The 27,101-nt window shown below is 49.7% G+C and overlaps 1 protein-coding gene across 1 annotated transcript; it reads left to right on the top strand.

The window, feature by feature from the left end:
- Window positions 1-7,793: 7,793 nt before the first annotated feature.
- On the top strand, window positions 7,794-25,629 carry ALDH4A1 (aldehyde dehydrogenase 4 family member A1). The gene is made up of 15 exons (XM_020782125.3): window positions 7,794-7,939; window positions 10,297-10,387; window positions 10,893-10,985; window positions 11,596-11,643; window positions 11,867-12,022; window positions 12,781-12,930; window positions 13,776-13,850; window positions 15,106-15,293; window positions 16,876-16,949; window positions 18,173-18,369; window positions 19,836-19,883; window positions 22,510-22,662; window positions 22,858-22,979; window positions 23,737-23,855; window positions 24,219-25,629. Exons 1-15 carry the CDS (start codon window positions 7,899-7,901, stop codon window positions 24,329-24,331), a joined length of 1,668 nt encoding a protein of 555 aa, XP_020637784.3. The 5' UTR covers window positions 7,794-7,898; the 3' UTR covers window positions 24,332-25,629.
- Window positions 25,630-27,101: the final 1,472 nt, after the last annotated feature.

Here is a 27,101-nt window from a genome sequence, read left to right as displayed (position 1 = left end):
CCGCAGGTACAGATGGGGTTGCGGGGACGTGATCTGTCCCAAAATACACGGAGAAGTTCCGTTGGGCTGCAGGAGTCTCCGGAGCTGTGCTTGCTTTTCAGATGCACTGAAAATAAGTGTTCAATGGTGGGATTTGTTTTTTTAAAAAATCCAGAGTATTAACAAGCATTCCTGAAACCAAGATGTTGCTTGCTTGCACCTCCTCTCTAAGAAGCATTGAGTCTCATGCTCCTTTCCTGCCCCAGTCACACTCGATGGTTTAATAAAACCTGGGCTTTGGACTTTCCTTGGTCAAAGCGCTGCTAAACATGGCAGGGCATCGCTGCCTCTTTGGCCCGAGCAGGTTGTTCCTCAGTCAGAAAAGGGTCCGGCTGCAGATCATGCGTGCTACATCCGCCATACGTGTAGGCACTTTTGGCTTCATGGTTAAAGCTGATGTCAAGGGTGAGAGGTGTTGGGGAAGGGTGCCCAAAGGCTTTCTCGTTTCTGCCGGAAGGTTATTCCTTACTTCAAACCGGTTGAGAAAGGAGCCTGACCCCCACCCCACCCCGATTCTCTGAAACACCCTGTGCCGGAACTTTCTGCACTTTCTGAGAGAAAGAACCTTTCTGAGGGTAGATGTTTGGGTTCAGAACTTGGGGAAATTAAATCCTCAGTATGAAAACGGGCCTTGCCTGAACGTCCAGATTTGCTGCTGGAAACTCATGTTACTGCTGCTCCTTTCAGGTTAGAAGCTTTATTCCATAGGTCAGTGAGCAAAAGCTTGCTCTGTCTCTTTTTTTATCCAGCATTTGATCGTTTTTCTCCTTCTGTGTGCTGTTTTTTTTTTAATTTTTGGAAAGAGGAACCCCATTGCCGAGTGCTTTTTTTGCAACTTTTTTGCCTGCGAACCCAATCCACATTCATTATATGGTCTGTGGGTTGGGGAAGGCGAACGCCAGCCTTCTTCCTTTGGAAAAAGAAACGAAAAAGGGTCGGTGCCTGTTCTTCTAGGAAGCACCACTTCCCCCAAGCTGGGGATTTTGATGCTGTAGGACATGGGGTTTCTCAAAATCCATCCAGAGCCGCAGCACACAAGTGCGACTGTAAATCTTTTAAACTTTACAGCGATTCCAGCGTCCCACCAGCGTAGGACTCGCTGCCTCGGTGTAGCAGAAACCGAGCCGTTTTAAAAGCCGTCCTCTTCCGTTGCTGCTGAAAAGTCTTTGCTTTTTCATTCGGGCGCATGGTTCTTTCCACGTGCTTATTTTTCACGACTAGCATGTTAAGGTCGATAAAGAGGGGTTATACAGGGGTGGGCTGATTCGTCTGCGGTTCTGGACGTTGGAAGGGGACACAGAAGTTTGGTACACGGGGGTCTCTTAAGAAAAGAGTTCCTCTTGTAGTTATCACTGGGTGGCACTTATTATATAGAGATTGCATTTTCCATATGTTTAGAAAGTAGGTGGGGATTAAGAATAAAAGTAGAATGGTATATGGTAGTGGTTAAGATGGTGGTCAGTGTCTTTTTTATGTATGCAATCTGTATTTAACTTTTGTCTCCACATTTTGGATGTGGGGTTTTCTTTTATAAAAGGGAATATAGGAGGAATTTAGTACACAGGTTAGTCCCTTAATAGATAGTGGTAGCCTCTGGTACAGTTTTTATTTTCCTTTTTTGGTATAATGTCTCTTTCAGTCCATGCTGCTGTCTTTAGTGGAAGAGTGGGCAGAGGTGCAGCTGAGATGTCTGTAATGACCAGCTTAAAAGCTTGTAGGGGGGGGAATTGTGAAAATGCTGGACATGATTTTAATGACCTCCTTTCTCCCCACTTCTGTAAAGCTGTAAATACTTTATTTAGTTATTTGTGAGGCAGTGTCATATTGACACTTATTTAAAAGTCTTCAAAATAGGGAACAGGTCTTGTTTCCTCCTGGGGTTTTTAAGGGTATCTTTTTTTAAAAAAAATAAATAAATTCAAAACCTAACCATTTTTCTTTGTGTGTTAGCAAAGGGAGTGATGACTAGTCAGGTTACTAACGGAGTTTGTCAGCCAGCATCTGGAAGGGAGGCGCCTTGAGCCTTTTTTTATTCAGATGCCTGTGTTGTTGTTGTTGTTGTTGTTGTTTTTAAACAACCTAATAAAATTTCCAAAGAATGCCTAGATCCATTTTTGAGGGTTTCCCATGATTTCTTCCCAGCTCAGTCGATGGCTAAAGAAGGCAGCCTGGTTCCCAAAGGGAAGTCGAGGTCATAGACCAGAAGCCACGATGAGATTCCTCCGGCCCCGATTGGTAGCTCTGAAAGTTAGCGCTGTGGAAGGTGCTGAACAGATACCTGAACAGTGACTCGGTGGACGTGGTCCCTGCGTTCCCTTCAGTTACGAAAAATAATAGGAAATCTTGACCCACTTTTTTTTTTTTTTTTTTTTGGCCTCCCGCTAGAGGGCCAGCTCCATCGCTCCATATATATTATTCAAGAGGCAGGAGCGGCTGCTTTTCCTTTGTGCACTGTGTTAATTGGGACCTGAAAAGCCGAGATAAAAGATCGGGTGTTCAATGTGGGTGTGTGATTTTTGTGTTTTGAAACAGATCAGATGACTGTTCTGCCCAGCAGGAGAAGTTGGGGAATTAAATCCAAGCACCCCCGTCCTCCCAGCCGTCTGCTTCTGTCCACATTTCAGTGCAAACGGACAGCAGCTAATAGAAGTGGGTTTTATTTTTTTAATGTTTGCCTTGAAGTGTTTGGCGGAAAGCAATCTGAAGGGAGGGTTGCGTTTGAAAATATGCCTTTGTCTTCTTAAGTGCTGCTGCTTGTTTCAAGTGGGATGGGCCAGTGATGCTTGCCAGATAACATGGAGGAGCATGCTGGGCTTTTTCTTTTTCTAAATAGAAGAAACTGCAGTTTTTCAATAAGACTCCAGCTGACATCATGCTGGTCCTGTCCTGCTCTTGCCTGTTTGCAGTCACAGAAACATCACTGGCTGCACCCAGGATCAGTGTTACCTTCCTGTCCTTAGTTCCACTGAAGCCTTGCAGTGCTCAAGTGTAGGGGTTTGGAACTTTAGGCCCAGTATTGACCATTCAGAGTATTTTTTTTAACAGGAAGTGGAAAGGGTCATGTCTCCTTCCCCAGAGGCACCCCCCCCCTCCTTGGGCTTGTTCAGAAAACAGCCATTACTCAGTTTAAAAAAAAACAAAACAAAACAACAGGCAGGTATGAATGGAACAATGGAAGATCCCTTGTCCGTTCTCTGCTCTTCTTGGATGGGATGAGAGCGGCAGACAGGTAATATTTGAAAGGCCACAAACAGCCCACCTCGGGGGGGGGGGGCAAGAAACTACACATTCCATCCTTATGCCTTCCTTGAACACCGGGAGCTTCCCACTAGAAAAGTATTCTCCCTTGTGGCTTGAGCGGAGGGTTTTGAATGGGGTGGCCCTCCGCCCCTTGGTGAGGAAGCAGCCCCCCCCCCGACCTCTTGCAGCCAGAAGCTTTCCCTCCTTCTAACACACTTCCCAGTCTCCTTCCCAGCTGGCTGGGGAAGGGGATCTCGAAAACCTGTCTGTCTGCCAAGGCCCACGCTCTCGTCTCCTGCTGACTTCAACTCTTTTTTGGCTCTTTGGGAGAGCGAAGGGCAGGCCAGCCGAGAGAGGCCGGGGGGGGGGGCGCCTTGGCAGAAGATTGTCAGGAAAGAGCTGGTTTTAAGCAGGTTGCTTGCAAAATGTCCAGACCAGTCATTGGTAGGGTGCCCTCCCAATGCGGGGGTCAGCCAAGGCAGAAAACTTCAGGTAGGTGAGACATTCACATTCTGCTGCTCGTAGGAACGTTTGTGCCTGGTCTTCCTTGCAATTCTCTTATTTGAGGCATGTCGCTAGCTAATCGCCTGTGGTGAGTAGAGTGAGTCTAGACAGGTAACCACATCTGCCTTACCAAAGTTGAGTCTTCTATTCTTTCCCCTTTTGAAATACAAATGATGGGCAAAGGTCTATGAGTGGGAAGGTGGGCCACTAAAGATTTCTGCGAGCCAGTGACTGTTCGTGGCTCTGTTAGCCCACCTTGCTGGTAGGAAATCCTATGCGGAGCACTTTATTTATACCAGGAATGGTTTGAAATGGAGGCCTCTGGTGTTCTTGTATAAAAAAGCATGGTACAAAATCGCTGCGTGTTTGCTGTCTTGGCTGCCTGAAACGTGCCTAGGAGGTTATATATATATATTTTGCAGCTGATGGGTATTGTAATTCTAGCAGAGCGCCTTTTTGATTGGGCCTTGCTCGAAAAGACAGCTGACTTTGTCATGAAACATTGGGGCGTAGAAGATTCCCCCAATTAATCACGATTTCCTTAGAAGCCATGCATAAGCTCCTGATGCTGTTCAGTGTGATTTTTACAAGTGGTTCAGTTTTAGGGAGAGGTTCCCCCCCCCCCCCCAAAAAAAAGGTGGTGAATAAGATCAACCTGTTCCCTTCAGGTCTTTTCCCCCATCAGGACAAAAGTCGCTTCAGTATTTTTTTTTTTTCTGGTGGCGAAAACTGACTACTTAACAAGAGTGTGAATGAAACCGTTTATTGTACATAGTTGTGCTTTATATTCTGTATATTAGCATCCTTTTACGAGGGTGGGTGGGTGGGGAGGGTTATAACCAGGTTTCATGTATTTGTGCCCTTGTCAAACAAAGGTTTTGAGGGTGAACCCATTCTTAAACCTACTCCAGAAAGGGGTCTCTCTCCCTCCCTATTCTGGACTTCCAGGCATAAGGAAACGTTCTCCACTCCCATATTTTTGGATGGCCGCCTCTGTGTCTCAGTCGTAGGCCAAGCACGGGTGTGGGGTTGATGGGGGTGTTGTTCTCTGTGTTGATTGGGGACACAAGGTTTTTTTGTCACTTTGGATTGGGTACCCAGAAAGGTGGGAGCATCCCTCCATTCCTGCCTCCTCTTTGAGGGATGGTTTTTCTGCCCCACATAACCCCCCAGCCCCCTTTGTTTGTACCCCTTTTAGAAAAGGGGACCCTCTCACGACCTTCCCTGGTCCTCCCTTCTGCGAGAAGGCTTCTGAAATGTGGTTCACCCTTCAGGTCTGAACATTTTTGCTCAAGAATGTCTTGTTTGGGGGAGGCATTGATCCCCCTGATTTCCTGTAATACACATTGCAGGCGGATTTCTCTGTGAATTGGGCATGGTCCCAGAGCTTGTTGGTGGGGGGAACGGGTTATGGGAATTCTTTGTTTAAAGGGAACTCCCCTCCTTACAATAAATGCCAAACCTTCTAGTAACTGGAAGATTTGTGTCTCTCTCTGTGTGTTTGTGTGTTCTTTTCTCTCGTGCATCTCCTACGAGTGTGAACCCAGTATCAAAATAGAGACCTTCTGTCTTCTATGGGAGCTGTTTTTTCCTGGCTGGGCTGCTGGATCTTACTTAATAGCTTGCTTGTCTCTGATTGCACAGCAGGTTGTGCAGTTGAGCGTTCAACTGACAGTACACTCACTGCACAACTAACCACACAACCAGCATCAGCCACGGCCAGCGGGGTTTAGGGTGAGACAAAATGGGCCCCTTCAGTTGAACATCTTCTAGGGTGTGTGGTAGAGCAGGTTCGGAAACCTATGGCTTTGTAGGTTGCTACTTAATCACAGCTCCCAGCATCTCTCAACACCCATTATGTTATCCAGGGAGGATGGGAATTGGGGTCTTCTCTACATACTCCATTGCTGGTTTACATGAATGCAGGAGGCTGACTTGGAATAAGATGGCTTAACTACATCCCTGAGAATTTTAGATTGCTCAGACTAGGAGGGAAATTTCCCAGTGTCCTTGGTGAGCCAGGGCTGGTTTTGGGGGGGGGGGCATGCTGGGGCTTGTAGTCCAACAAGTCGCTTTTCAAAACTCTATGCCCAAGACAGCTTTGTATAGTCCCTCCACAACCTGTTAGCATGGAACACACAGCTGCGGATACCCAACACAACCACATTTGATAGAATAACACAATGCTGATGTCACAAATGGGTTAGCCTGCAGATACAACAAGTCTCTTGTTGGTTGTAATGAAAACCGCACACCCCCTAGCCCTTCTGTACCCCAAACTGGAACACGGGGAAGTTTGATTGCTCTTGAGGTTCCTTCTTTGCTTCTCTGCAAGCCTCCCAAACTCCCAGTTTTGTGTCATTCCAAGTTTATATCAAGCATATTCAATGGAAGAAATTTTTTAAATGAAGCAAACATACCCCAGGAGCTGTGAACAGTGGCAGTCAGTTGTCAAAGGAAAATGTTGTAACCAGAAGATGGAAGGAAACCACGAATGGGTCAAGGGGAGCCCTTGTTTCTCCCAGGGGAGGGTTGTGAAACCATTTGACTTCCAAATGTTGTGGACTACAACTCCCATCGCGCCTTGTCGTAAGCCATATTGGCAGAGGCAGGCAGCAGGTGTTCTCCCCAGGTTTCAGGGGCTCCCCTTGCTCCCAGGCGACCCAGTGCTTCTTGACCTGCATCAGTGGGGCACTTCCTCGTGAGTCAGCCTCGTGGCCTATGGCTTCCAAATGTGCAGCTTCCTAGAGGTGGCTGGTGGGGCCCTGATGTCCCATCATCACCCACCACCTGACACTCCCAGGGATGGGGGCCCTCCAAATGCAGGCAGACGGCTAACCCACCAGCCCCTCACTGGGAGAACCAGTCAGGCAGCATCATGCACCCGATCCACAGCAGGAAGCACACAGTTGCTCTCTTCCTCCTGCAGATAACACTGATTCCGGTCATGGGGCACCTCTTTACATTTGAAAGGGACCCCATTCCCACCCAGGCAGCTGCCTTTTCCACTCGCTTTGGGGGAATAAGGGGGCAACCACTTTTAAAAAACCCAGTTAAAAGCAGGACCTTTGAACGGCAGATGACTGACTGCAATGCCAGGCTGATGACTCACAGAGAAAGCTCTGCCCCAAAAGCAAATGTCCATTTAAAAAAAAGAGAGAGTTGGAAGGAAGTGGATATAGCTAAAAGCCGCGCGTTCCTGTGACATTCACCAGGAGATCCTTCTCTAGATGCCATTCATGGCATTGCTCCTTAAAAGGAGCTCGGTGGGGGAAAGAGAAGGAGGATCAGCCCCCCGGGGGCCGCGAGTTCGATTCCTCCCTGCGGCCTCCTCGGCAAGGGCTGGACTCTGCGATCTATTCTCGACCGTCCCGGTCCCGTCCAGCCCTGCCGTTCTGGGATTATTTTTCTATGTCTTGTTTATAGGCCGCCTTTCTCCCAATAAGGGGAACTGAAGGCGGCTCACAGTAGTTAAAAAAATAATAATTTAAAAAACACAATAAACTACATGGAATGAGGGGGAAAAACTATGAAAACGTTAAAAACTATTTTAACTGGAGCAGCAACTTTCAGGGACTCGTTCTTGATTGTGAAAAGCCTGCCTAGTTCGAGGGATTCCCCGAAGTTTAGGCGCATGTCCCCCTTTTCAAAAACCGCTTTCTCCCCTTTCCTCTTTGACCCCCTCCAGGAGAGCTTGCTACTTCAGAGCGGGTCCTGATTGGTCCGAATCTTAGGCACCTGCCTCCTGATTGGCCGCGGCGGCTCCCGCCCCCTTCCTCGGTGCGGGGAGGACTAAACCACCTGCTACTCTTGTTTTTGGGGGGTGTTGATCTCTCCCTTTTTATGCCCCTTTGGGCACGGGACGGCGCACCGCGGATTTTTTTTTATTTTCGAAAGTCCGAGGTGAAAGAAGACTTTCAGCCGCGCAAAAAAGCCGCGTTTGCCTTTCCTTCCTGGCAGGGTGAGGGCGGGCCAAACCCTGGCCACCCCTTTCCCCTCATAATGGTACAATCCAGCTTCAAGCGGGGGGGGGGAGTTGGTTCCAGGCGTGCTCCGGCTCCCTCGCAGGGGGGTTTGCAAATCCCAGCTGTTTTTCCGCCCCAAAGAGAGCCGCGATGTGGCTGCGTTTTTTGCACAAGGTGCTTCCCAGAGTGGGGTGAGTTTGGGGCTTGGGAAAGGGGGGGGAAGGGCTGTTGATGGGGGGGATCCACTAGATCCCTCTCTAGAGGATCCCCCCCTTGATGTCCTACCTGGAATCCTTTTTTCTATTGATCAAAAGATCTTCCTATTTATTGATAGGTGGGTGTCGCAAATGACTTTTTTTGGGGGGGGGGTCTGTTTTATATATTACTCTTTTTTGGGTGCCAGAGTTTGGAGGTTGCCTCTGGGAGATTCGCCTTCCTGCTTCCCCTAGAATTGGATTACAACTCCCAGCAGCCCTGCTTCAAGGACGATGGGTACTGGCACTCTTAATAAACCCAGGTCCTGCTTGGTATTTAAAAAAAAAACCCATTCTTTGGGGCTGGGTGGAAATATTAGCTGTCCAGAAGTGAAACGGAACTTTAAGGGGCGCTGGCTGTCCAAATATTCTTGGGTCAAGAGGAGCAGGGACCACGGAGGATGGGAGTTGTAGTCCACAAACCTCTTGGAAAGTCCCCAGTTCCTCTCCTCTAATTTTCTCTTTTTTGTTCCTCTTATAACATTCACCTTCCCACACTTCTGTAGAGGTGTAAACCCACGTGTCCTGTTTTTTTAAAAAATTTTTTTTAATAAATGCCTTTTTATCCTATTTTATTGCAGTTTAATATTTGGGGGCCCCTCCAGTTTTTCACTTTCGATTCTTATTTATTTTTATTCTATGGAGGCTGTATATGTCTCTCTCTCTGTGGTGGAGGGTTTATATTTCTCCTGGCATGAATTCCCCCTCCCTTATTCTTCTCACATTTTAAACTTTTGCTAAGCACCTAAATTTTAGCTAAATTTTAGCAAATACGTTTTGTAGGCTTAGGGTGTGAGGTTAGGGCGTTTTTCACACGGTGGGGCAGAACCCTGACCACCTTCCTCATCTGGGATGTTCATTTTGCTCCCTTCTTTATCTTCAGAAGCATTTTCATTTCCAGAGTTTAACTTTGGCCTGGGATTGTTTGATTGATTTTTAAAGAGGGAGGAGGGAATAAAAATAAAAGAGACGCTAAGCTTGCAAATGCTATTTTTGGACTACAAGCCCCAGAATCCACCAACCCGCTCTGGAAAAGTTGCAAAGTTTGAAGAGGAATTCCTAAGCTCTGGGGTGGATGCAGGGAGACGCCCACTTCACCAAGTTCATATCCTTTGGAAAAAAACAGAACTTTTTTTTTGTATGCTGTGGGGTAAGGAGTTTGGAAAAAAAAATTGTGTCATCCGTGTGTTGAAATGTTCCAGCCCGAATTGCAGCAGGTGGAAGTTTTTCTCCCGCAGACGAGGTTAAAAGATGACCTTCCTTCCAAAACATATCATTAATGTCGCATTTTAATGGCCTGAGTAGTAAATTCTTGGGGCGTTTTTTTTTTAAACGAATACGTTTCTCTCGAGCTGTCCCCCACACAAAAAAGTGACCCCAGGAAATAGTTAAGGAACACACACACACACACACACACACACACACACACACACACACACACACACACACACACACACACACACACACACACACACACACACACACACACACACACACACACACACACACACACACACACACACACACACACACACACACACACACACACACACACACACACACACACACACACACACACACACACACACACACACACACACACACACACACACACACACACAGGGTGTAAAAATTAAGAGCTATATTTTAAGGTTATTGGGTGATCGGTCCTGCTTTAAGGCCTCTTTCTGATCAGGGCTGGAGCGGCCCCTGCGCGCTCCGTTTTTATCTCTCCGACACCTCGACTTCTGGTTGTTATCAAAATGAATGAGAGTGTTCAGACTTATCAGCGCTGGAAAAGAAGCAGGTGCGATAAGGAAGGCTGTTGTCTTTAAAAAGCAAACTTAGGCGGCTGGTTTTCTTCTGCTTTCGAAATCTCTTGCCTGACAGAGTCTTCAGATATAAGGTTCTCTGCAAAGAGCGCAGGTTTGAATCCCGAGAAGGGCTACCCGGGGTGGCGAAAGTCACACTTTGTACTGAAATACACAGGTCTAGCCGCTTGAGCGTGCGGTTTTGCTGACCAAACTTTTGGACTTTGGCTCTGGGGAAGAGGGGGGGAATTAAAAGAGAGTTCGGAGCCAGGTAGTGACTTTACAGGAAATGTTTGCCAGGGTTTTGCTAATATTTTGTAAGCTTAGTTGTGTGTGGCTTTTTTTTTTTAAGCGCGTCAGATCAGTACAGACTAGTACTAAGGCAGAAAATAATTCTAAACGGGGCTCAAGACTGTGCAGCTAATCCCTGCCTTTTTTTTTCTTCTCGACCCCCCTCTCCTCTGACACCGCCCCCCCCCCCAGGTTGCGATGGCACCACTGTCGTGTCGAAGTAGCCAACGAACCGATTTTGGGATTCATGCCCGGCAGCCCCGAACGTGTGGCTCTCCAGAAGGTAGGCTTCTGACTATTTTGTTTTTATTTCCCTGTTACGTTCATATCCTGCTTTTCCACGGGTCCAGCACGGATACCTGCTTCTCCTCCTGACTTCTGCGATCACAACAACCTTGTGAGGTAGCTCGGGCTGAGAAGGGAGGGAACGGCCCACGATCAGCCGCTGAGTTTCATACCTGGTTGGATCTCCCGCGTTGAATTGCGGCACCAAAATTGTTCCTGACATCTGGGGCTGCTGGCTGGGGCTGATGGGAGTTGTAGTTGGAAACATGAAGAGGGGTCCTAGTTGGGCTGAAGGTTTTTTTTTCCTTTTTTAGAGGGCCCGCATTCTCCCTAGTGAGTATCCCAGTGTGGTTATAATGCTTAGAAAGGCAGAAAGAAAGGGGGTCGAGGGAAACAAGAAGGGTCTGAAATCCTGGCACAGGAGTTTGAGGAATGCCCCCCCCCCCGGTTTGAGAGGCATGTTGGCAATAAATCTGTTGAGGCTTATTTTCCTTCTTCTGAAGGCTCTCAGCGACTTGAAAGGCAAAACCGAAGCCATCCCGTGTGTCGTTGGGGGAGAGGAGGTGTGGACGGCCGACGTGAGGTACCAAGTGTCGGTGAGGTCCACTGGCCCATGCCAGCTTTATTGTTGTAATTCCTCCGCGGGCTGCCATTGATTTATGCCATTTATTTACGCTAGTTGGTTGATGTTTATATTTCATTCATTCATCCATTCATGGGACTTACAGCCCACCTTTTTCTCCCAAAACTAGGACTCAAGGCAGCTGAGTTCCAGATAAGCTAAAAAAAAAAAAGTACAGAGGAAAATGTGGAAAAATAATAGTAGGAATAATAGCCGGAATACATTTGTGTGTGTTTCAAGATTGCTAAAAGGACGACTAGAATGCAAACTCAGATGTAATGTAATATAACGAACACAATATAATGTCATCCCAGAGGTGGAGATCGTTGGTAATTAAAGACTTCCTTTTTTGATCCTGGGGGTTGTCCAACTCACCCGCAATGAGGCTGATTGTGGATGCGTTGGGTGAACACAGGATCAACATAATTCTTTAATTATTATCCATAACACTCTTATTCGTGGATAAATTTGTTTGGCTCTCAAACTCAAGGCCTTGGAAATGTGGGTCGTGTTGCTGCCGAGAATGGTTAAAATGGATCTTCTTTCATCATCATCATCATCACTGTTCTTTCTTTCTTTTACAGCCTTTTAACCATTCTCATAAGGTGGCGAAATACTGCTATGCGGATAAGGTAAGGAAGGCGGCCACATCGAAAGCCACCAGCAGGCTGGAGGTGCCTGCGGGGTGGGGTGGGTTTTGCTTGCAGCCAGCCTTCGTGGTAGGTGTCTGGTTTCATGGGGGGAGAGGGAATCCCCCCCCGTGGTTCCTTATGGGGGAGGGGCTTTCCTCTGTTTTTGGAATACCCTCCCTGGGAGGTCGCTTGCCGAAATGTTTCTCTTCTCTTTTCCGACGAGGATTTGCTCAACAAGGCCATCAACGCCGCCCTGGCTGCGCGGGAGGAATGGGATTCGCGGCACATCCAGGACCGTGCTGAGATATTCTTCAAAGCCGCCGACCTGTTGAGTGGGCCCAGGAGGGCCGAAATCCTCGCCAAGACCATGATCGGGCAAGTACGTCTGTGGAGGGCTCGCAACCCCTGTGTGGGGTCGCTGCTAACCTCCCCTCTTTCCTCCTGCTTTTATAAGGGAGGGGATCCCACCCTGGCTGTTTTGATCTTCATTCTATTATTCGTTAGTAGTTTTTTTTTTAAATTGTGGCGTCTCTGGCCCCCCTTCTCCTGGCAACACCCCACTGAGGTCATCTTGCTGAGAGATGGGGGGGGACCCGCTGCCCCACGCTCCCCCGATGGATGTTCGAGAGGAACTTGAACCCGGCTCTCCCACTTCTCAGCCCGACCCGTGAAGTCCTGCGCCAGGGATTCTCAACTTTTAACCTTCAATCCCATCCACCCCCACCCCCTGGAAGCCTCGTTTGGCCAGTAGGCGGGGATGCTGCGTCTGGGAGTCCCCAAACCTGTGGAGGGCTGAGGGTGGGAAAGGGCAGAGCAAAATGCTGGACTACAACTCCCAGAAGGCTGCCTCGGGGAGGGGGGGGGGAATTCTGGAGGTGTGGTGGTCTCAAAGCGCCAAGCGGCACCTCTCTCATGATGAGCAGAGCGAAAAATCTTCAAAGGCGAAGGTGTAGGTAAATCCCCCGACTTGGTAAAGAGGCTGAAAGCCTTGGCATTGACCTGCATAGTCGAGGGAAATCTGATCTCTCCCTCGGGCCAGGTCCCTGGAGGGGCGGCTGCTAGTTCCCGACCCTGTTTATCAAAAGGTCCCTCTCTGTTCCTCAACCGGCCTCCTTCCTTCCGTCTCCTTCCCTCCAGGGGAAAACCATCATCCAGGCGGAAATCGATGCTGCCGCCGAGCTGATTGACTTCTTCCGCTTTAACGCCAAATACGCCCTGGAATTGGAGGGCCAGCAGCCGCTCAGCGTTCCCCCCAGCACAAACGCCATGGTCTACCGAGGTCTGGAGGTAGGCCGTAAGACGGGGTCTCGGGCACTGGGGGAGCGGGGATGTGTAGCCTCCTCTGACTCCCATCCTCCCTGCCCCGTGGTGGCTGGTGGGGGTTGTAGTCCTCCACTGGGAATTGCCTTGGCTGTGTTTTTAATCGGTTTTAAATGGCAGTTATTTGCTTAGCTGATTTTGAGTACTGTACACTACTGTGTTCTTAACTGTATTTATTATGTTATTCTAATCGTGCCTTGCTTGTTAAACTTCGGAAATGTGGCTTCTTCTCCCCCCCCCCCGGACTACAGATCCCCAAATCCCCCAGCCAGCCTGCCCTTTCGTTTTTCCGATCCCTCTTCTAAACTTCACAACCTCCCCTTTGCAGGCGGTGTAACTCCCTAATTTAGCCAAATGGTCCTGTGTTCCCTTGACTTAAAATCTAGTTTTCTTCATTATATGTGTGTGTGTGGGGGGCATGCGCAAAGACTTAAGGGGATTAATTTCACACCCCGTTCCTAAAAAAAGTCTCTTTCATTCCTCTTCTCCCATAGTTTTCTGCCTGTTGATTGTTTAACGGACGATGTGTGCATCCCTTTTAGGAGATCCGTGCAAGGCATGGAGTAGAAACTTTATTTTAATTTACTTTCTCGTCCCGACGAGAGCTCAGATCCACCGGGGAGGGGTCCTTAATCCTGCTTCCCGCGGGTTTTATAATCTCCGAAGCGCGGCACCCTCACTGAAGGTTCTTCTGCAAAAAAAATAAATAAACGAGAGTGACGTCCACGTGCGTCTGCCGGGAAGCTTTCTCTCTTCCTTCAGAGGCTTTCGACGCCACGGTGTAATTCATCCTTTTCTTTCCACTTCTGCAGGGTTTCGTGGCTGCTGTCTCTCCCTTTAACTTCACCGCCATCGGAGGCAACCTGGTGGGAGCTCCCGCTTTGATGGTGAGCATCTGAGCAGGCAAGCCTTTGTAGAAGGAATAAATGACCAGTTGCATCGTCATTTGTCACAAGTAAAGCAGTTAGTTGTAACTAGTTTTCTTCTTGTTGTTTTGTAAGAAGGGCAGAACCCAAGATCCACATGTGAAGATCAAGCACCCTGGATAAGAATGAAGTTTAGTTCCCGGAGCCATGAATCACTTTCTCCACTTACTTCCGAAAGTTGCTTCTGTTAGAAGAAAGTTCTGTGCTGTCATTAAATTACTTTCGCCCCAAAAAAGAAAAGTAACTAAACAATACAACAAGTTACTTTTTAGAACACTGCAATGATGCATAAGGAATGAATGAATTATGTATTTAAAATATTGCTATCCCACCTTTCTCCCCAAAAGGACTGAAGGCCTTCATTTTCAAGGCCTAAAAACATCTTTTTAAAAAAGTAACTTCCAACGTGCCAGTCTTCCCTTCCTCCCCCTGAAGGGTTCTTGAAGAGCGAGCAGCTTCCTTTTCAAGAAATTACTTTTTGAAAGTAACTTTCCGAGCTTTTTAAACACCAGAGGTTTCTCTCTTCTGCTGAGAATCCCTGCTGATCTGATTTTTATTTTTAAATTTACATTTTATTTTTGCTTTGTTTATCCCCTCTGTTTTCAAACTGCCGAGCAACCAAGCCTTTCTGGATGTTCCATTAAAAACATGTCCTATGAAACCTGAATAAAAATGATCACAAACCAGATTGAAAGCAGCTGCCTTGTGCAGTAAAACTAAAAAGGGAAAATGTTAGCAGGGAGTTTTAAAAAGTTGTTTAAAACGGGCCCTAAAATCTCTGAGAGAACTGGACGGTCATGACCAGTGCTGAAAAAGGCCCTCACAAGGGAGACATAGAGTTAAGAAAAGTTATTTTTAAGGGTGGCGGCTTCCCCGAACCTGCTACCCAGGAAGCAGCAGCAAAGAATCAACATCAGGAGAGCCACGTTGGATCAGATCTGTATCTTATGTTGTGAAATGGTGGCTAGGAGTTGACATTTGGAGGTAGACTTCTCCTGATGCAGGAGGTTCCATTTAACAGCCTTGGGTCATACAGTGGCTAAACGAGCCCCTGCAGAGGGCAGTCCTCCTCTGTATTCTCACTGGTGGCATTCTTGCTGTGGATCAGATGTTCTCTTAGTCACCATGAGGACTAGTACCTTCAGAGAGGAGGCTGGAAACCGTTTTTCTTAATCTCATTTGCTCTTCCCCCGCTGTTCCTCCTTTCCCCTTCCAGGGCAACGTGGTCCTCTGGAAGCCCAGCGACACGGCCATTCTGTCCAGCTACACTGTCTACAAGATCCTTCTGGAAGCTGGGCTCCCTCCCAACGTCATCCAGTTCGTCCCGGCGGATGGCCCCGTTTTCGGAGACACAGTGACCCGCTCGGAGCATTTGTGTGGGCTCAACTTCACCGGCAGCGTGCCGTGAGTGTGGGCTGTTGGCTGGAGATCCTGGGCTTGAGGGTGGAAGTCTTCCTCTTGCCGCTTGGGCGTTTTGGGTGGTTTTGGGGTCGGATGCGTGGAAGTCAGCCAGGTGGCTGAGAAGCTGGAGAGGCCGCTCTCTGCTCAGGCTTTGCACAGCCAGAGATGCTTTCCCGGTCATGGTTTGGAGCCCAGAAACCAAGGCCTGGCCGAGAGACGTGGGTGCGTTTGTACCTGTAGAAGACCAAGAGATACCACGAGAACCGTCTCTAGGTATCCCTTCGGAGGGTCGTTCCCAACCTTGCGTCCCCAGATGTTCTTGGGCTACAACTCCCCGAAGCCTTCACCACCAGCTGGGCAGGCCAGGATTTCTGGGAGTTGTAGTCCAAGAACATCTGGGCAACCCAAGCTTGAGAATCCCTGACGGAGGAGATGGGGGTGAGGCTGTTTTCTCTTGTCCCGGAGAGCCGGGCAGAGCCAAGAGAATTCAGATGCGAAACAGAGGAGAGGGGGACTAAACATTAGAAAGAACATTTTGAGGGCAGGAGCCGTTTGACGGCAGAACGATCCATCCCAGAAAGAGGTCTGTTCTCCTTCATTGGAAGTTTGATACAGAAGTTGGTGGCCCCTCTGTCAACGTTGCTTTGGCTGCAGATTTCCTACCGAGGAGTTGCATGAAGTGAATTTGGGGTGGTGTGGGTGTTCATGCTGGGCAAATGGCTGATTTTTATGATCCACTCCTTAAAAAGAAAAAGCTGAATGCAAAATCCCCTGGCCACCGGATAGGAGGGTTGTCCCGTTTTTCCCTCTTGGTCAGTGACCACGTCCTCGAAGTTTGATGTAAAGGAGGCTCAACTTCCTGTTTGTGGAGTGCCACTTCCTGTCTGCAGCAAATCCAAACAGAAAGCAAGAGAAGTGCTTCGCTTTCTCCATTTCTTTTCTCTCTCTCTCTCTCTTTCATAGATGCCTCTTCTTTTTGATTTCAAGTGTGACCAAACTCTTGCTTTTCAAAACAATAAAAATGCTAATGCCCTCGCAACAGGAGTCCCACGCTCGGCTGCTAATTTATGAGCTCCCCACCTTTTAAGGAGCAGAGCGCAGCCGAGCGTGGCGTTCGCTGGTTTCGTGGCGGCCTCGGTGGTTTTAATAGTCTTTCGAGACCCCGGAGATTGCGAGCGAGCAAGCCGAGATGGGACTAGAGGGTGGGAGGATGGAAGGAGCCGGCTTCCGCCTGGATGCCTCCCCCCACCAAGAAAGAACATATCTATTCATGCAGCTTCTCGCAGACCTTAAGTGGCTCGCACAGTGTCGGCAAAGACGTTCGGTATCTGTGCATGCCAGCTTTTGATTTTTTCAGGTTTCTAGTTCTCATGGAGGATTGTGGAAACCTGAAAATATAAGGGGGGAGGGGTGACTGAGCGGTTTCTTCTTCACTTTATTTTTACCACGATGCAAAAATGGGGTGGGCTTGGCTAAAAGGACCAGGAGGCTACTGGGAGAGACGTTTTTTTAAAAAACATCTCTGGCCGTGTCCGGTTCTGTCACGCCCCCCCCACCTCACCAAAGTCCTTTCTCTCTTTCTTAGAACCTTCAAACGCCTTTGGAAGCAGGTCTCAGAGAACCTGGATCAGTACCGCACCTTCCCGAGGCTTGCTGGAGGTCAGCATCCTGAGATATCTGGTCTCTCTTCTCTTCTCAGAGGTTATGGGCGAAGGTGCAGATTTTCCTGCCTCCCGGGTTCCCAACATCAGGTCGTGCAGAGGTTTGGCCCTTCGGCTCCAGCAGCCGGTGTGGCCGATGGTTAAGGGAGGTTAAGGAGCAGAAGTCCAGAAAATCAAAGAGGGGCAGCGATCCGTCTCGTCCCTTTGCGGATTATCCTGCTGCTGGGGAGCTTCGAGACCTCTGGATGCTGTCGGACTCCAGTGCCCATCAGCCTTTTCCAGTGAGGGAGGATGGGAAAAATTGTTCTACAACATCTGGAAGGCCACGGCTTCTACACCTGTGTGGTTATCAGGGAATGGCTGTTTACTGCCTTATATATCCTGTATGAGAGCAGAGAATCTAGTCTCCTCTAGTGCTGCTCCCATCAGTCCCAGGTGGCATGCTGGGGGATAATGAGAATTGTAGTTCAGAATACCTGGAGGGTAGCCGATTTCCTTTCCCTCGTCTAGATTCGCCTACCAATACAGGTCCAGAAGCGGTTGCCAATCTTCAAAGGTGATGCCCCCACTTCCCAGCCCTGCCTAATTCCTGAGTAACTCAGATCCTTTTCTAGAGGTTCATAGTTGGCAGTGTCTGATTTCAGGCAGTCATTCTCCAGGCGAAGTTCCCACTGTGCCTTGGAAAGTGGCCGGACTTTCTTTCCGTGGCAGGATGCAGAAGGTATCCAGAGCATGGCGGGAGAGGACGGAGTTTGTGATGGAAAAGGGGGAGCCCAGAATTTTATCGGGAAGTAATCCCAGTGCCTTCTGGGAAAAGAAGGGGGTCGTGGGGCAGAATCCCACCAAGTGCACGGTGGGAAAAGAAACCGACCCGAGGAAGGGGCTCCTCAAACTTGGAACTGACTCTTAAAAACCTTCGGATCTCCCACAAAACACTGCCTGAAAAGGCACAAGATTGCGTCTGATATCAAGCAGGGTGTGAAAGTCACCTGGCCTCCTTTAAAGGGCTTTGGACTGATTTTTTTGGAGCTGGGGAGTGGATCTCAGCAAAGCCGAAGTTTTAAAGTCCCCCCCCCTCCCCCCGAGCCGCAAAAGGTGGTTTTTGCCCAAAGCCGGGGAGGGATATGGGTAACGGTCGGGACCGTTGTCCCTTTTTTGAGGTTGTGGGGGCCCCCCGATCCCATCCGACAACATCCGTGGCTTTCTCTTCTTCCTCTCCAGAGTGCGGCGGGAAGAACTTCCACTTTGTCCACGCCTCGGCCGACGTGCCCAGCGTGGTGAGCGGGACCCTGCGCTCGGCCTTCGAGTACGGCGGGCAGAAGTGCTCGGCCTGCTCCCGCCTCTACGCCCCCGACGCGCTGTGGCCCCGCATCAAAGCCGAGCTCCTGGAGGAGCACCAGAAGATCAAAGTGGGCGACGTGAGTCGGGGGGCCGCTCTCCCGCTGAAGGGGCTTTGCGGCTCAGCGGGCGGCTGATGGGATTAGAGGCTGCTCTCGCTGGCTGCTTAATTCCCATTGAAGGCGCCTCTTTATCCCGTGGTTTCCCCCTCCCTGCTTTCTCGCGAAACGCCACCGCCGCCACCCCTGATACGCTGTGCGCGTCCTTCGCTCTCTCTCTCGCTCTTGCTCGCTCTTTCTTTGGGTGCTTAGAAATGAACTTGGAGCAGCGAGAAAAGAGGCCATTGCCGGAGACTAATTAAAAGAGGGTCCCTCTTGGCCCCCCCACCCTTTTCATCAGGGGTGGATAAAATGCAAAGTGTGTGACACCCACTCCCAAGAACATCTTTGTGTGGCTCTCCAGTCCCCGGGGGGTGGGCGGGCACTCCCATGCCTTTCGGAGGGAGAGAATACATATATTTTTTTACCGCACGCCAGGAGCAAGGCTGCTTTGCATTGGCGTAGGAAGGGGGGTGTCACTGGACCCCCAAAGCCACCCTTAAAACCCTAAAGGAAAGCGGTTGCATGATATGGTATATCGTACTCTTTCAGACCAGCGACAGAACATGGCGAGCGATCATGGAATTAAGGGAAAGGATTTTGGTGCTGCTTTTTCCTGGAAGGAGTCATGAAGAGCCGTTAGCTTTGCAAAAGACCTGGTCCTGGTGGAGATGAAAAGGGCTAGAACATGTTTGTTACACTGATCAGCACCGTCCACTGTGTTTTTGAACTCTTCTTGGTGCTACAGCTAAGAAGGGCTTGTGAGGATGTTGGTTCTCCACCTCTGGCTATTTCTCATTAAAAGCCTCCTTCTCTTAAGTCAGAGTATTAATTCCTCTTTCCCCTCATGGCCTAACAGGATGTGGCCATGAGATCTTCTCCTGCCCGGCTCTTCTTTATTCAGAACCCACAAGGACTAGAATCTTGTGTTAGGAGCACGCCGATCCTTCCGTTTTAGAGTGCCTCTTTTAGATGGGGAGATCCGTGCTCTCATTTCTGGCCTCTCCGTGTAAGGCTGCCTGGATTCCAGAAGGGCCCTGTGTTGCCATGTTCACTGAGGACCAAAGGGTGGGCAACTGGCTGCCCCGCATCTTGTGCAGCCCTTGACCCAATCTCATGGGACCTTGGGGGGAGCCAGCATCACCCATGGAGGAAAGAGGGCGGCCGCAACAGGAGGAGAAACGGAGAGGACCAGACTTTGAAGGGGTGCTTTTTATTTTTCGACTACAGCTGCAAGAAAATCCCAGCCCCTGAAAAGTAACTTTTCCAAGCTCTGGGAGGACCGTCCTTCCTTTTCTGTCTGATCTCCCAGAGGGATCGTGGCCAGTCAGAAAGTTTCTTTCCCCTGAGTCAATGGCCCATATAGCCCGGGAGCTCAACTCAATAAAAGATGGGCTGCTTTACCTCCTGTAACTTTTTGCTCTGTCTTTTTTTTTTTTCCTCTGCAGCCGACGGAGGATTTTGAAGTGTTTTTTTCTGCTGTCATTGACCACAAGGTAAGGGGGCCTCTCTCCTCTGTCTCTTGCACGCAATCCCCTTTCTCCTTTTGGACGCTGGCTGTGCTTTCCGTGGATCGGCTGGCCCTTGTAGCTTTGAAATGCCACAATTCAGGATCGGGCCAGATTTTATAACTGGACACCTTAGAGGGAAAATTCAACCCTGCAAATGTCTCATTCCCTATCCATTGAGAACAAAAAATAAAAATAAAATAAATTAAAAAAAACCCTTCTCCTCATTCCATCAGAAGGAAACAAAAACTATCCACATGCCCCAATTATTTCAATGGGAGCAATGTCATGGGAGAAGCCTTAACAAAACCCACAAAGCTAACCCTCTGATCTTCATCAGTCGTAGCCAAATCATATTCATCCCCCACCCCACCCTCTGGGCATATTTATTTATTTGTTTTGCTTTCATATAAATAAGCATCTCCTGGTGAAATGCACACCCAAAGAACATCCATGCAATAAATAAAACAGAGGGGAATTATAATGCTGTGGAACCAATCCATCATAATAGAAACCAGCAATCATGCAACCGTTAAGACACAAGGGTTTCGGAAAGCCCACCTTTTAATGTGTGTTTGGAATGTGGCTGACATGTTTTGTGAGCCTGCCGCGAGAGAGAGGCGGATTGTTCACATCACATCAAAGCTTGGGAATCAAACGTAGTTTTTCCTCCAGGAAGAGAAAGCTGTCAGTGCAAGGTGCACCCCTCCAGACAGGGTTTTAAAAACTTTTCACAAGCATGGTGAAAAATGCTGAAAAGGACGTCGCAAAGCCCTGTCTTGGCTCAAACAGGAGGCAACGCCCAGCGAAATGCTTCCAGGGAACACGAAGGCTCGTCAGGGAGCCGGGCATTCCTTTAGGTTCACAGCCTACGTCCCTATCACGGGATCCCAAGCTAAGCTGCAGGGAAGGGGTAGAAATCAGAAAAAGGGGATCAGGCTCGAGAAGCAAAACGATGGCAGCTCAGTGGCTGGTTTGTGTCATACAGGGTTGAATTGTATTTGTATCGTATCGGGTTGTATATCAACTATCAATTTCATATGATATATGATATGCTTCCTTTCATCCTATATGTGACCCCATGTTTGCAAAGTAGGCGAGTCACCTTTGGCTCCTGCCCCTTGTGTCGACCCGGGACCCTCTCACCCATCATCCCCAGCCAGCCAGCCTGGGCACTTGTGGAGGACGATGGGTGTTGTAGCCCAGACCCAGGTGGGTGTTGGTCAGGGAAGAAGGGCCCCCTTCCCCCAAAGATGCCATCCCGCCTTTTCCCCTTTTGGGTGTGTGTGTGTGTGTGTCCCCCCGTGCTCCGTCTCCCTGGCTCTTCCCGGATCTGCGCCGCTTCTCCCCTCACCCCGTCGCTTTTCGTATCTCCGCCTCCCAGGAGCTGAGCCTTTCCCCCCCCCCTCCACGTCGTCTTTTTTCTCTCCCCACCACGCGAAGCCCTGCTGAGATTACAGCTGAGCCAGGAAAGGCTTTCTTTAAAAACGTATTTTCACAGCTTAAGAGTAGGCATCTGTCAATAACGATAACCCCGTCCCTCTCCTCTCCTCGGCGCCCCACATCCCCAGACGGTTCCTTCGCTTGCCTGCCTGCCTGCCTGCCTGCACGCTTCTCTTTTTCCCAGCGCCGGGAGCTTCTTTGAAGTCTTCCGCTCCTCCTGTTGAATGTGGCTAATCTCCTGTCACACCCTGAAGAGTTCGGGGGGGCTGAGAACTGGCCATGCAGGAAACTTCCTTTGGGGGGGGGCCTTCAGGCTCCGGCTCCCAGCCTCCTCTTCGCCTCCCGGGCACTCCGGACGGTCTTGATTTCCTTGACTTTGAACTCTTCGCTTTTAAACTTGGTTCTTGCGCACGCCGGTCCTCAAGTGCGGGCAGTGAGCAGAACTTTGAAGAGCTGCTGTTTTCTGCCGTTTGTGATCATCCTCATCTTAGCATGGCAGAGCTGGAAAGGACCCTATGAGATCATGAGGTCCAGCCCCTGTCAAAGAAGGCCAGTGGGGGATTCGAACACCTAACCTCTGGCTCTCAGCCCCTGAGCTAGCCAAGCTTCTGAGATTTCTCCAACCAAACTGGTGGTCCCTTCTGGGGAGCATCGTCCCCAAAAGCCAGAACCTTCTTGAGCTCTGGTTAGGATGCTCGCAAGCATCTAAAACTGCACTTTTGAAAAATTGACTGTTTAGTAGCAAAGTTCAACAGGAGGTAGAAGTGCTGCGTAGAACATTGATTGATTGATTGATTGATTCCTTTAATTTTTTTAAAAAATTGTTTCTTCATTTGTCTGTTGGATTTATACCCTGCCCATCTAGCCGCTACTCTGGGCAACCGCAAAAAGTAACCTAAATTTAAAAAGTGAAATAAGAGAATAAATTTTAAAAAAACATCCAGAAAACCAACCAAGAATCCATTCTAAAAACCTCCTCTCCAGCTGGGATCACAAGATCTCAAGTGAATCTGCTGAACCTGCTTTGGACGGATATTCCGAAGCCCGGGGCCGCTACCGAGGAGGCCCTGTTTTTTAGTTGACGGCTTTCGGGCCTCCTCTGGAGTGGCCAGCAACGACGCCAGGGAGAGGCCCTCGGTCACCGATGGGCGTTCTTCTCTGCCCCGTCTAGTCTTTCGAGCGCGCCCGGAAGTGGATCCGACACGCTGAGACGTCGCCCGACCTTTCCATCCTGGCCGGGGGTGGGTGTGACGACCGAATCGGCTACTTTGTCCAGCCCTGCATTGTGGAGACCAAAAACCCGAAGGATCCCATCATGCAAGAGGTGAGTCCACGGGAAGGTGCCACGTTGGACGCTCCCCGTTCGTTTGCAGAGAAAAACAGGGTGTGCCCGTACGCTCGACCACGTCTGCCCCCCCCTCCCGAGCAGAGCTTAGACCTGCTCTTTATCCCCCAAGCTCAGCTGATACTTGGGCAGCCGTCGGTTTTGCTTATTATTATTTTTCTCTTCCATGTATAGGAGATTTTTGGCCCAATCCTGGCGGTGTACGTCTACCCGGAGAAGCAGTACCAAGAGGTCCTCCGGCTGATAGACAGCACTTCTCCTTATGGCCTCACAGGGGCGGTGTTCGCCCAGGATCAGTAAGTCCTGAGGTTTTCCCTTGGGTCCTCTTTCCACTTCTCTGCCTCCCTCTCGTCCCCCCACCGCAGGGGCGCCCGGCGTGTGCGAGGCGGTCCACGCAATGCCCTGGGGAGCGAGCCTGCAAGCATTTAATATTTTTTCCCAAGGTGGGTGGAAATCTGGATTTCCGAGCCCCTTCTTTCTTTCCAAGAGAGCTGGGGGATTCGAGTCCGGCTTCGGGTTTCTTGCCTCGCAGGTCATGTTTGCGAGAGCCTCCTGCCACCTTCGAAAACTTGCCAAGTTTGATTCGGCCACGGCTTGTGCGGGCTGTAGCTCGTGGGCTTTGTCTGTGGCCCTGTATGATCCACGGAAGCCACTCTGAACGAGTGGGCTCAGCCTCCTGGAAGCGAATGCCGGATAAAACCTCTTCACCTTCCTGGTGCCATAAAGCTCCTGGTCATTTCTGCTCTGATAGAGGAACGCCATTCCGTTGGAAATATATCACGTTTTGTTTTCCTTTCCAAGATCCGGCCTTTCTCTCTTTCATTGACTCTTGCTTTGGTCTTCCTCATGGCTGGACTCCGGTCCCCATCATCCCCCACAATGCCCCTGTTGGCGAGGGATGCTGGAGTTGACGCCGACCATTTCTCTTGGGCTGCAACGTACCAAGTCCTCGTGATACTTTTGATGATTCTTCTTCTTTCCCTCTCTCCTTCACTCCGATAACCCTGTTCCACCGCCAACTTGATTCTTTCTTCCTCGCCTTGATTCTCACAGCACCGTCATTGCCGAAGCCAGGAAGCTCCTGCGCAACGCGGCCGGCAATTTCTACATCAACGACAAATCAACCGGCTCCGTCGTGGCCCAGCAGCCGTTTGGTGGCTCTCGCGCTTCGGGTACGTTGGGGGCGAACACAGAAGGACGTCAGCCTAGGTTCAGAGAGAGAACCTTCCAGCAAAGGAAGTGTTTATTTATCAACTATAAGTCATTAAAATAGGTTTAAAATAAAATAATAAGCAGCAGGTGAGATAGTTAATTAAAAAAGAAAATACAATAAGGCGTAAGCAGGAATCAAAGAGACAAATGTACAGAGAACCTTGTGATCCCCCATCGATGCACTAGGGCTGTATTCAAATCCAGTTCTCAGTTTGGGGGCGGGGCATATTATCATAGTGGGCGGGGCTGAAGGCCAAGGGGGAGGAGCTCCACCTATCAACATGTTTCATCACAACGTTTGTTTGTTTAATGTTTTAAAACAGGCACAAATGACAAACCGGGGAGCCCGCTCTATATTTTACGCTGGACCTCTCCACTGGCCATCAAAGAAACCCACGCGCCTCTGGGGGACTGGAAATACCCCTACATGCAATGATGATGCTCAGCCGTGCCTTCTCCCGAGGAGCCACTACGTACGAAGTGGTGGATCTGTTACAGGCCTTGGCAGTCTTTCCTAACGCACAGAAATCATTAGGAACTGACCTTTGTTCATAGGAACCTCCTCTTGATTTCCCATTTTGGGGCAGTCTTCCAAAACAGGGTAGAATCGCTTCCCTTTGGAAAAAACGAACAGCGTAGATTGGAAATTCAACAAAAAATAACACCCCACACCTGGACGCCAGCTCCAGTTGTCGGACGAGACGTGCAGGCTTTCTGAATATGCCCCTCTTAAATGTTTGTAGCCTGAATTCCAAATATTTTGTCCCTTTCTTCTCTGTTTTTAAGCTGTGCCTCTTTTCCTCACCCTCTCCTTCCATTGGGGTGGGAAAGGGAGGGTGGGGAACACACTCTGCATCGGTTAGAGGTACGTTCGAACACACTGGAAAAAGCCATCTCAAAAATGATTTCCCTTTTTCTTTTTGTTTGGCACATCCTTTCCACAGTTCAAACGCTGCTGTATCTTATAGGACACCTTTTCCTTATTTTAACATAAAAACAAGCATCATTATGATGATCTGCAATAACAAAATGAAATCCGCAGGCTGGGCTTTTGTCTTTTTCTGTTTTTAAAAAAATTATTCTGCAACTGTGCAGGCTTTTGAGTTCTCCAGAACCCTTCATCTCAAGGCACCGTTGGGCCAAAGCAGGGTTTAGGTGAAGAGAAAAGCTTTGGATGTGCCACCTTCTCGGGTCAGATGTGGCAGGAGAGTCAACTTTGCAGTTAAACTCCAGCCCAAGATAACAGTGCTCCTGTAGACCTGCGTCACCTAGATTTGTTGAAGAGTGCTGTAGCATTCAAAAGTTTGCATGCTTTGGGGGGAATTTTAGTCCGTCCAAATAAAAGCACTGACTACTTGCCAGTTTTGTTTCATGTCGGCGGCCTCTCCTTTGACATATTTTTGTATGCAAAAGGAGTTTCAGCCCCGCGAGAGTTCGAGCGCCAGAGATTTGTGTGACACTGGAAGTCTCGACACTGGATCACACTCGGAACAAAACCGAGCCGGTTTGGCTTAACTAATTCTTCACAGACCATCCTTTGGATCGGCGTGGAACGGGATGCGTTTTGAGCCTGACGGTTGCAATGCAGAAATGTACTTGTGTGCGTCGTGCGGATGTGTGTGAGATCCTGCTGCTCGTTTAGCGGTTTCATTAAGAGTTTCCAATGAGTGTGGTTGTCGATTGGGGATGTTTGCTGCTTTTTGGCTAATTCTAATAAAAGTTTCTAACCATCAACCGAGAAGGCTCCTCTTACCTGGCTTGTGTGTTGGAAGAGACGGGTTTTGGGGCGCAATTTAGCTTTCTGTGTCTGTGTGCGGAAAAAAAAAAGAGAGAACCTGATGTTTTCCAGCTGTTGTAGGTGAAACTGGCGCCCGCCTGTCCTGTTCCAGATGTTCTGTCCCATGTCAATCGTTGGTTGACGAAGGAGGGAAGGGCCTGCATACAAACCAGCGCCTTGGAACGACAGGGCTGGTTGGAAATTCCTCTCCCGGGTCCTTGTGTACATTGAGCCGGGATGAGATCAGGCTAGTTAAACTGGTCCCAAACTGGTCTAATTGTATATCGTGCAGATGGGCTGTTCCTTTGGGTGTCCCTTCTTTCTCCCGCTGCCTGCCTCAAATTGGCCTCCCTTGCACGGTGGTTGTGTTGTTAAAGACAACAACGGACACCTCCTTGTACGTACAACGGAGCTGCAGGGAAAGAGTTTGTTATGGGTTGGTGGAAGTGGTTTTGTGGAGGATCGGTGGGCCAGTCTAAACACACACAGACCCACCACCACCACCAACACCGCCGAGGGTGTCTCTGGAAGCAAATCGGACTTTGGCTTGGGTTCCCCCGAACGGCAACCGGGTCAAGCTGCGGTCGCAACCCGGAGCGGCCTTCTGAGGTGGGCAGAGGTGTTGCCAGGCAAATCTGAGACGCGGCGTTATTTGGCTGAGGAAATCAGAGGGTTTGCATAGCCAAATGGAAAAGGGCAGAGCCCGGGGGAAGGCGGGAGGTGTGGTGGCTTATGACCCAAAGCAAGGTGGGTGAGTGGGGGGGGGGTCTTCTTGGTAGTGGCTTTATGCCCAAGTTGTGCCTCCCGTGGAAACGGCCTTCATGGGGAGCAGCCCTGGCCGAGCGCCCCGGTTCCAGCACCTGCCACGTTGAGGACCAGTCTCCCACCATCTCCTCCAAACCATTTCAGGGAGGGCCCAACCTGGCTCTCTCCAGTGGGCAGTTGGGGGCCCGCCACCCAAAGTAGCCGAAGGACCCCACCGCGATCCTGCATACCCCATGGTTTTCTGCACAGAAGCAGGATTCAAAACGCATTCTGTCCTTCGGGACCTCCAGGTAGACGTGAAACGCTGGCTGCTGAGCATCTGCTGCTTTGCCTTGGAACCGCCTCTCCCAGAGGGTTGTCTCCATCTGACGACCATCTCTGCCCCCCCCTTTACTGGGGAGCCTTGCAGCTTGCCGTCCGAAGCGGCTGCTTCTCCTGCGGCCCCGAACCCCCTTCTCCACCTGCAGGTCTGGGTCATTTGCCTGCCGAAGCTGCTGTGGGGTGGGGTGGGGAATTTAAATACGTGCAAATGAACCAGCTCCCGTCTCCAATGCAAAGAGCGGAGGGCAGAGAGGGGGTGGAGGAACCGCTTAAAGACTCCTGACCCCTCTCGCGGCTCAACCCCGCGGCCAGAGAAGGACCATGGGGGCAGCTGCAGCTGGAG

The sequence above is a fragment of the Pogona vitticeps genome, chromosome 7, assembly GCF_051106095.1.
Source record: "Pogona vitticeps strain Pit_001003342236 chromosome 7, PviZW2.1, whole genome shotgun sequence".
Lineage (NCBI taxonomy): Eukaryota > Metazoa > Chordata > Lepidosauria > Squamata > Agamidae > Pogona > Pogona vitticeps.
Note: the sequence above shows the minus strand (reverse complement) of the source record. Positions and strands in the feature narration are given on the sequence as shown.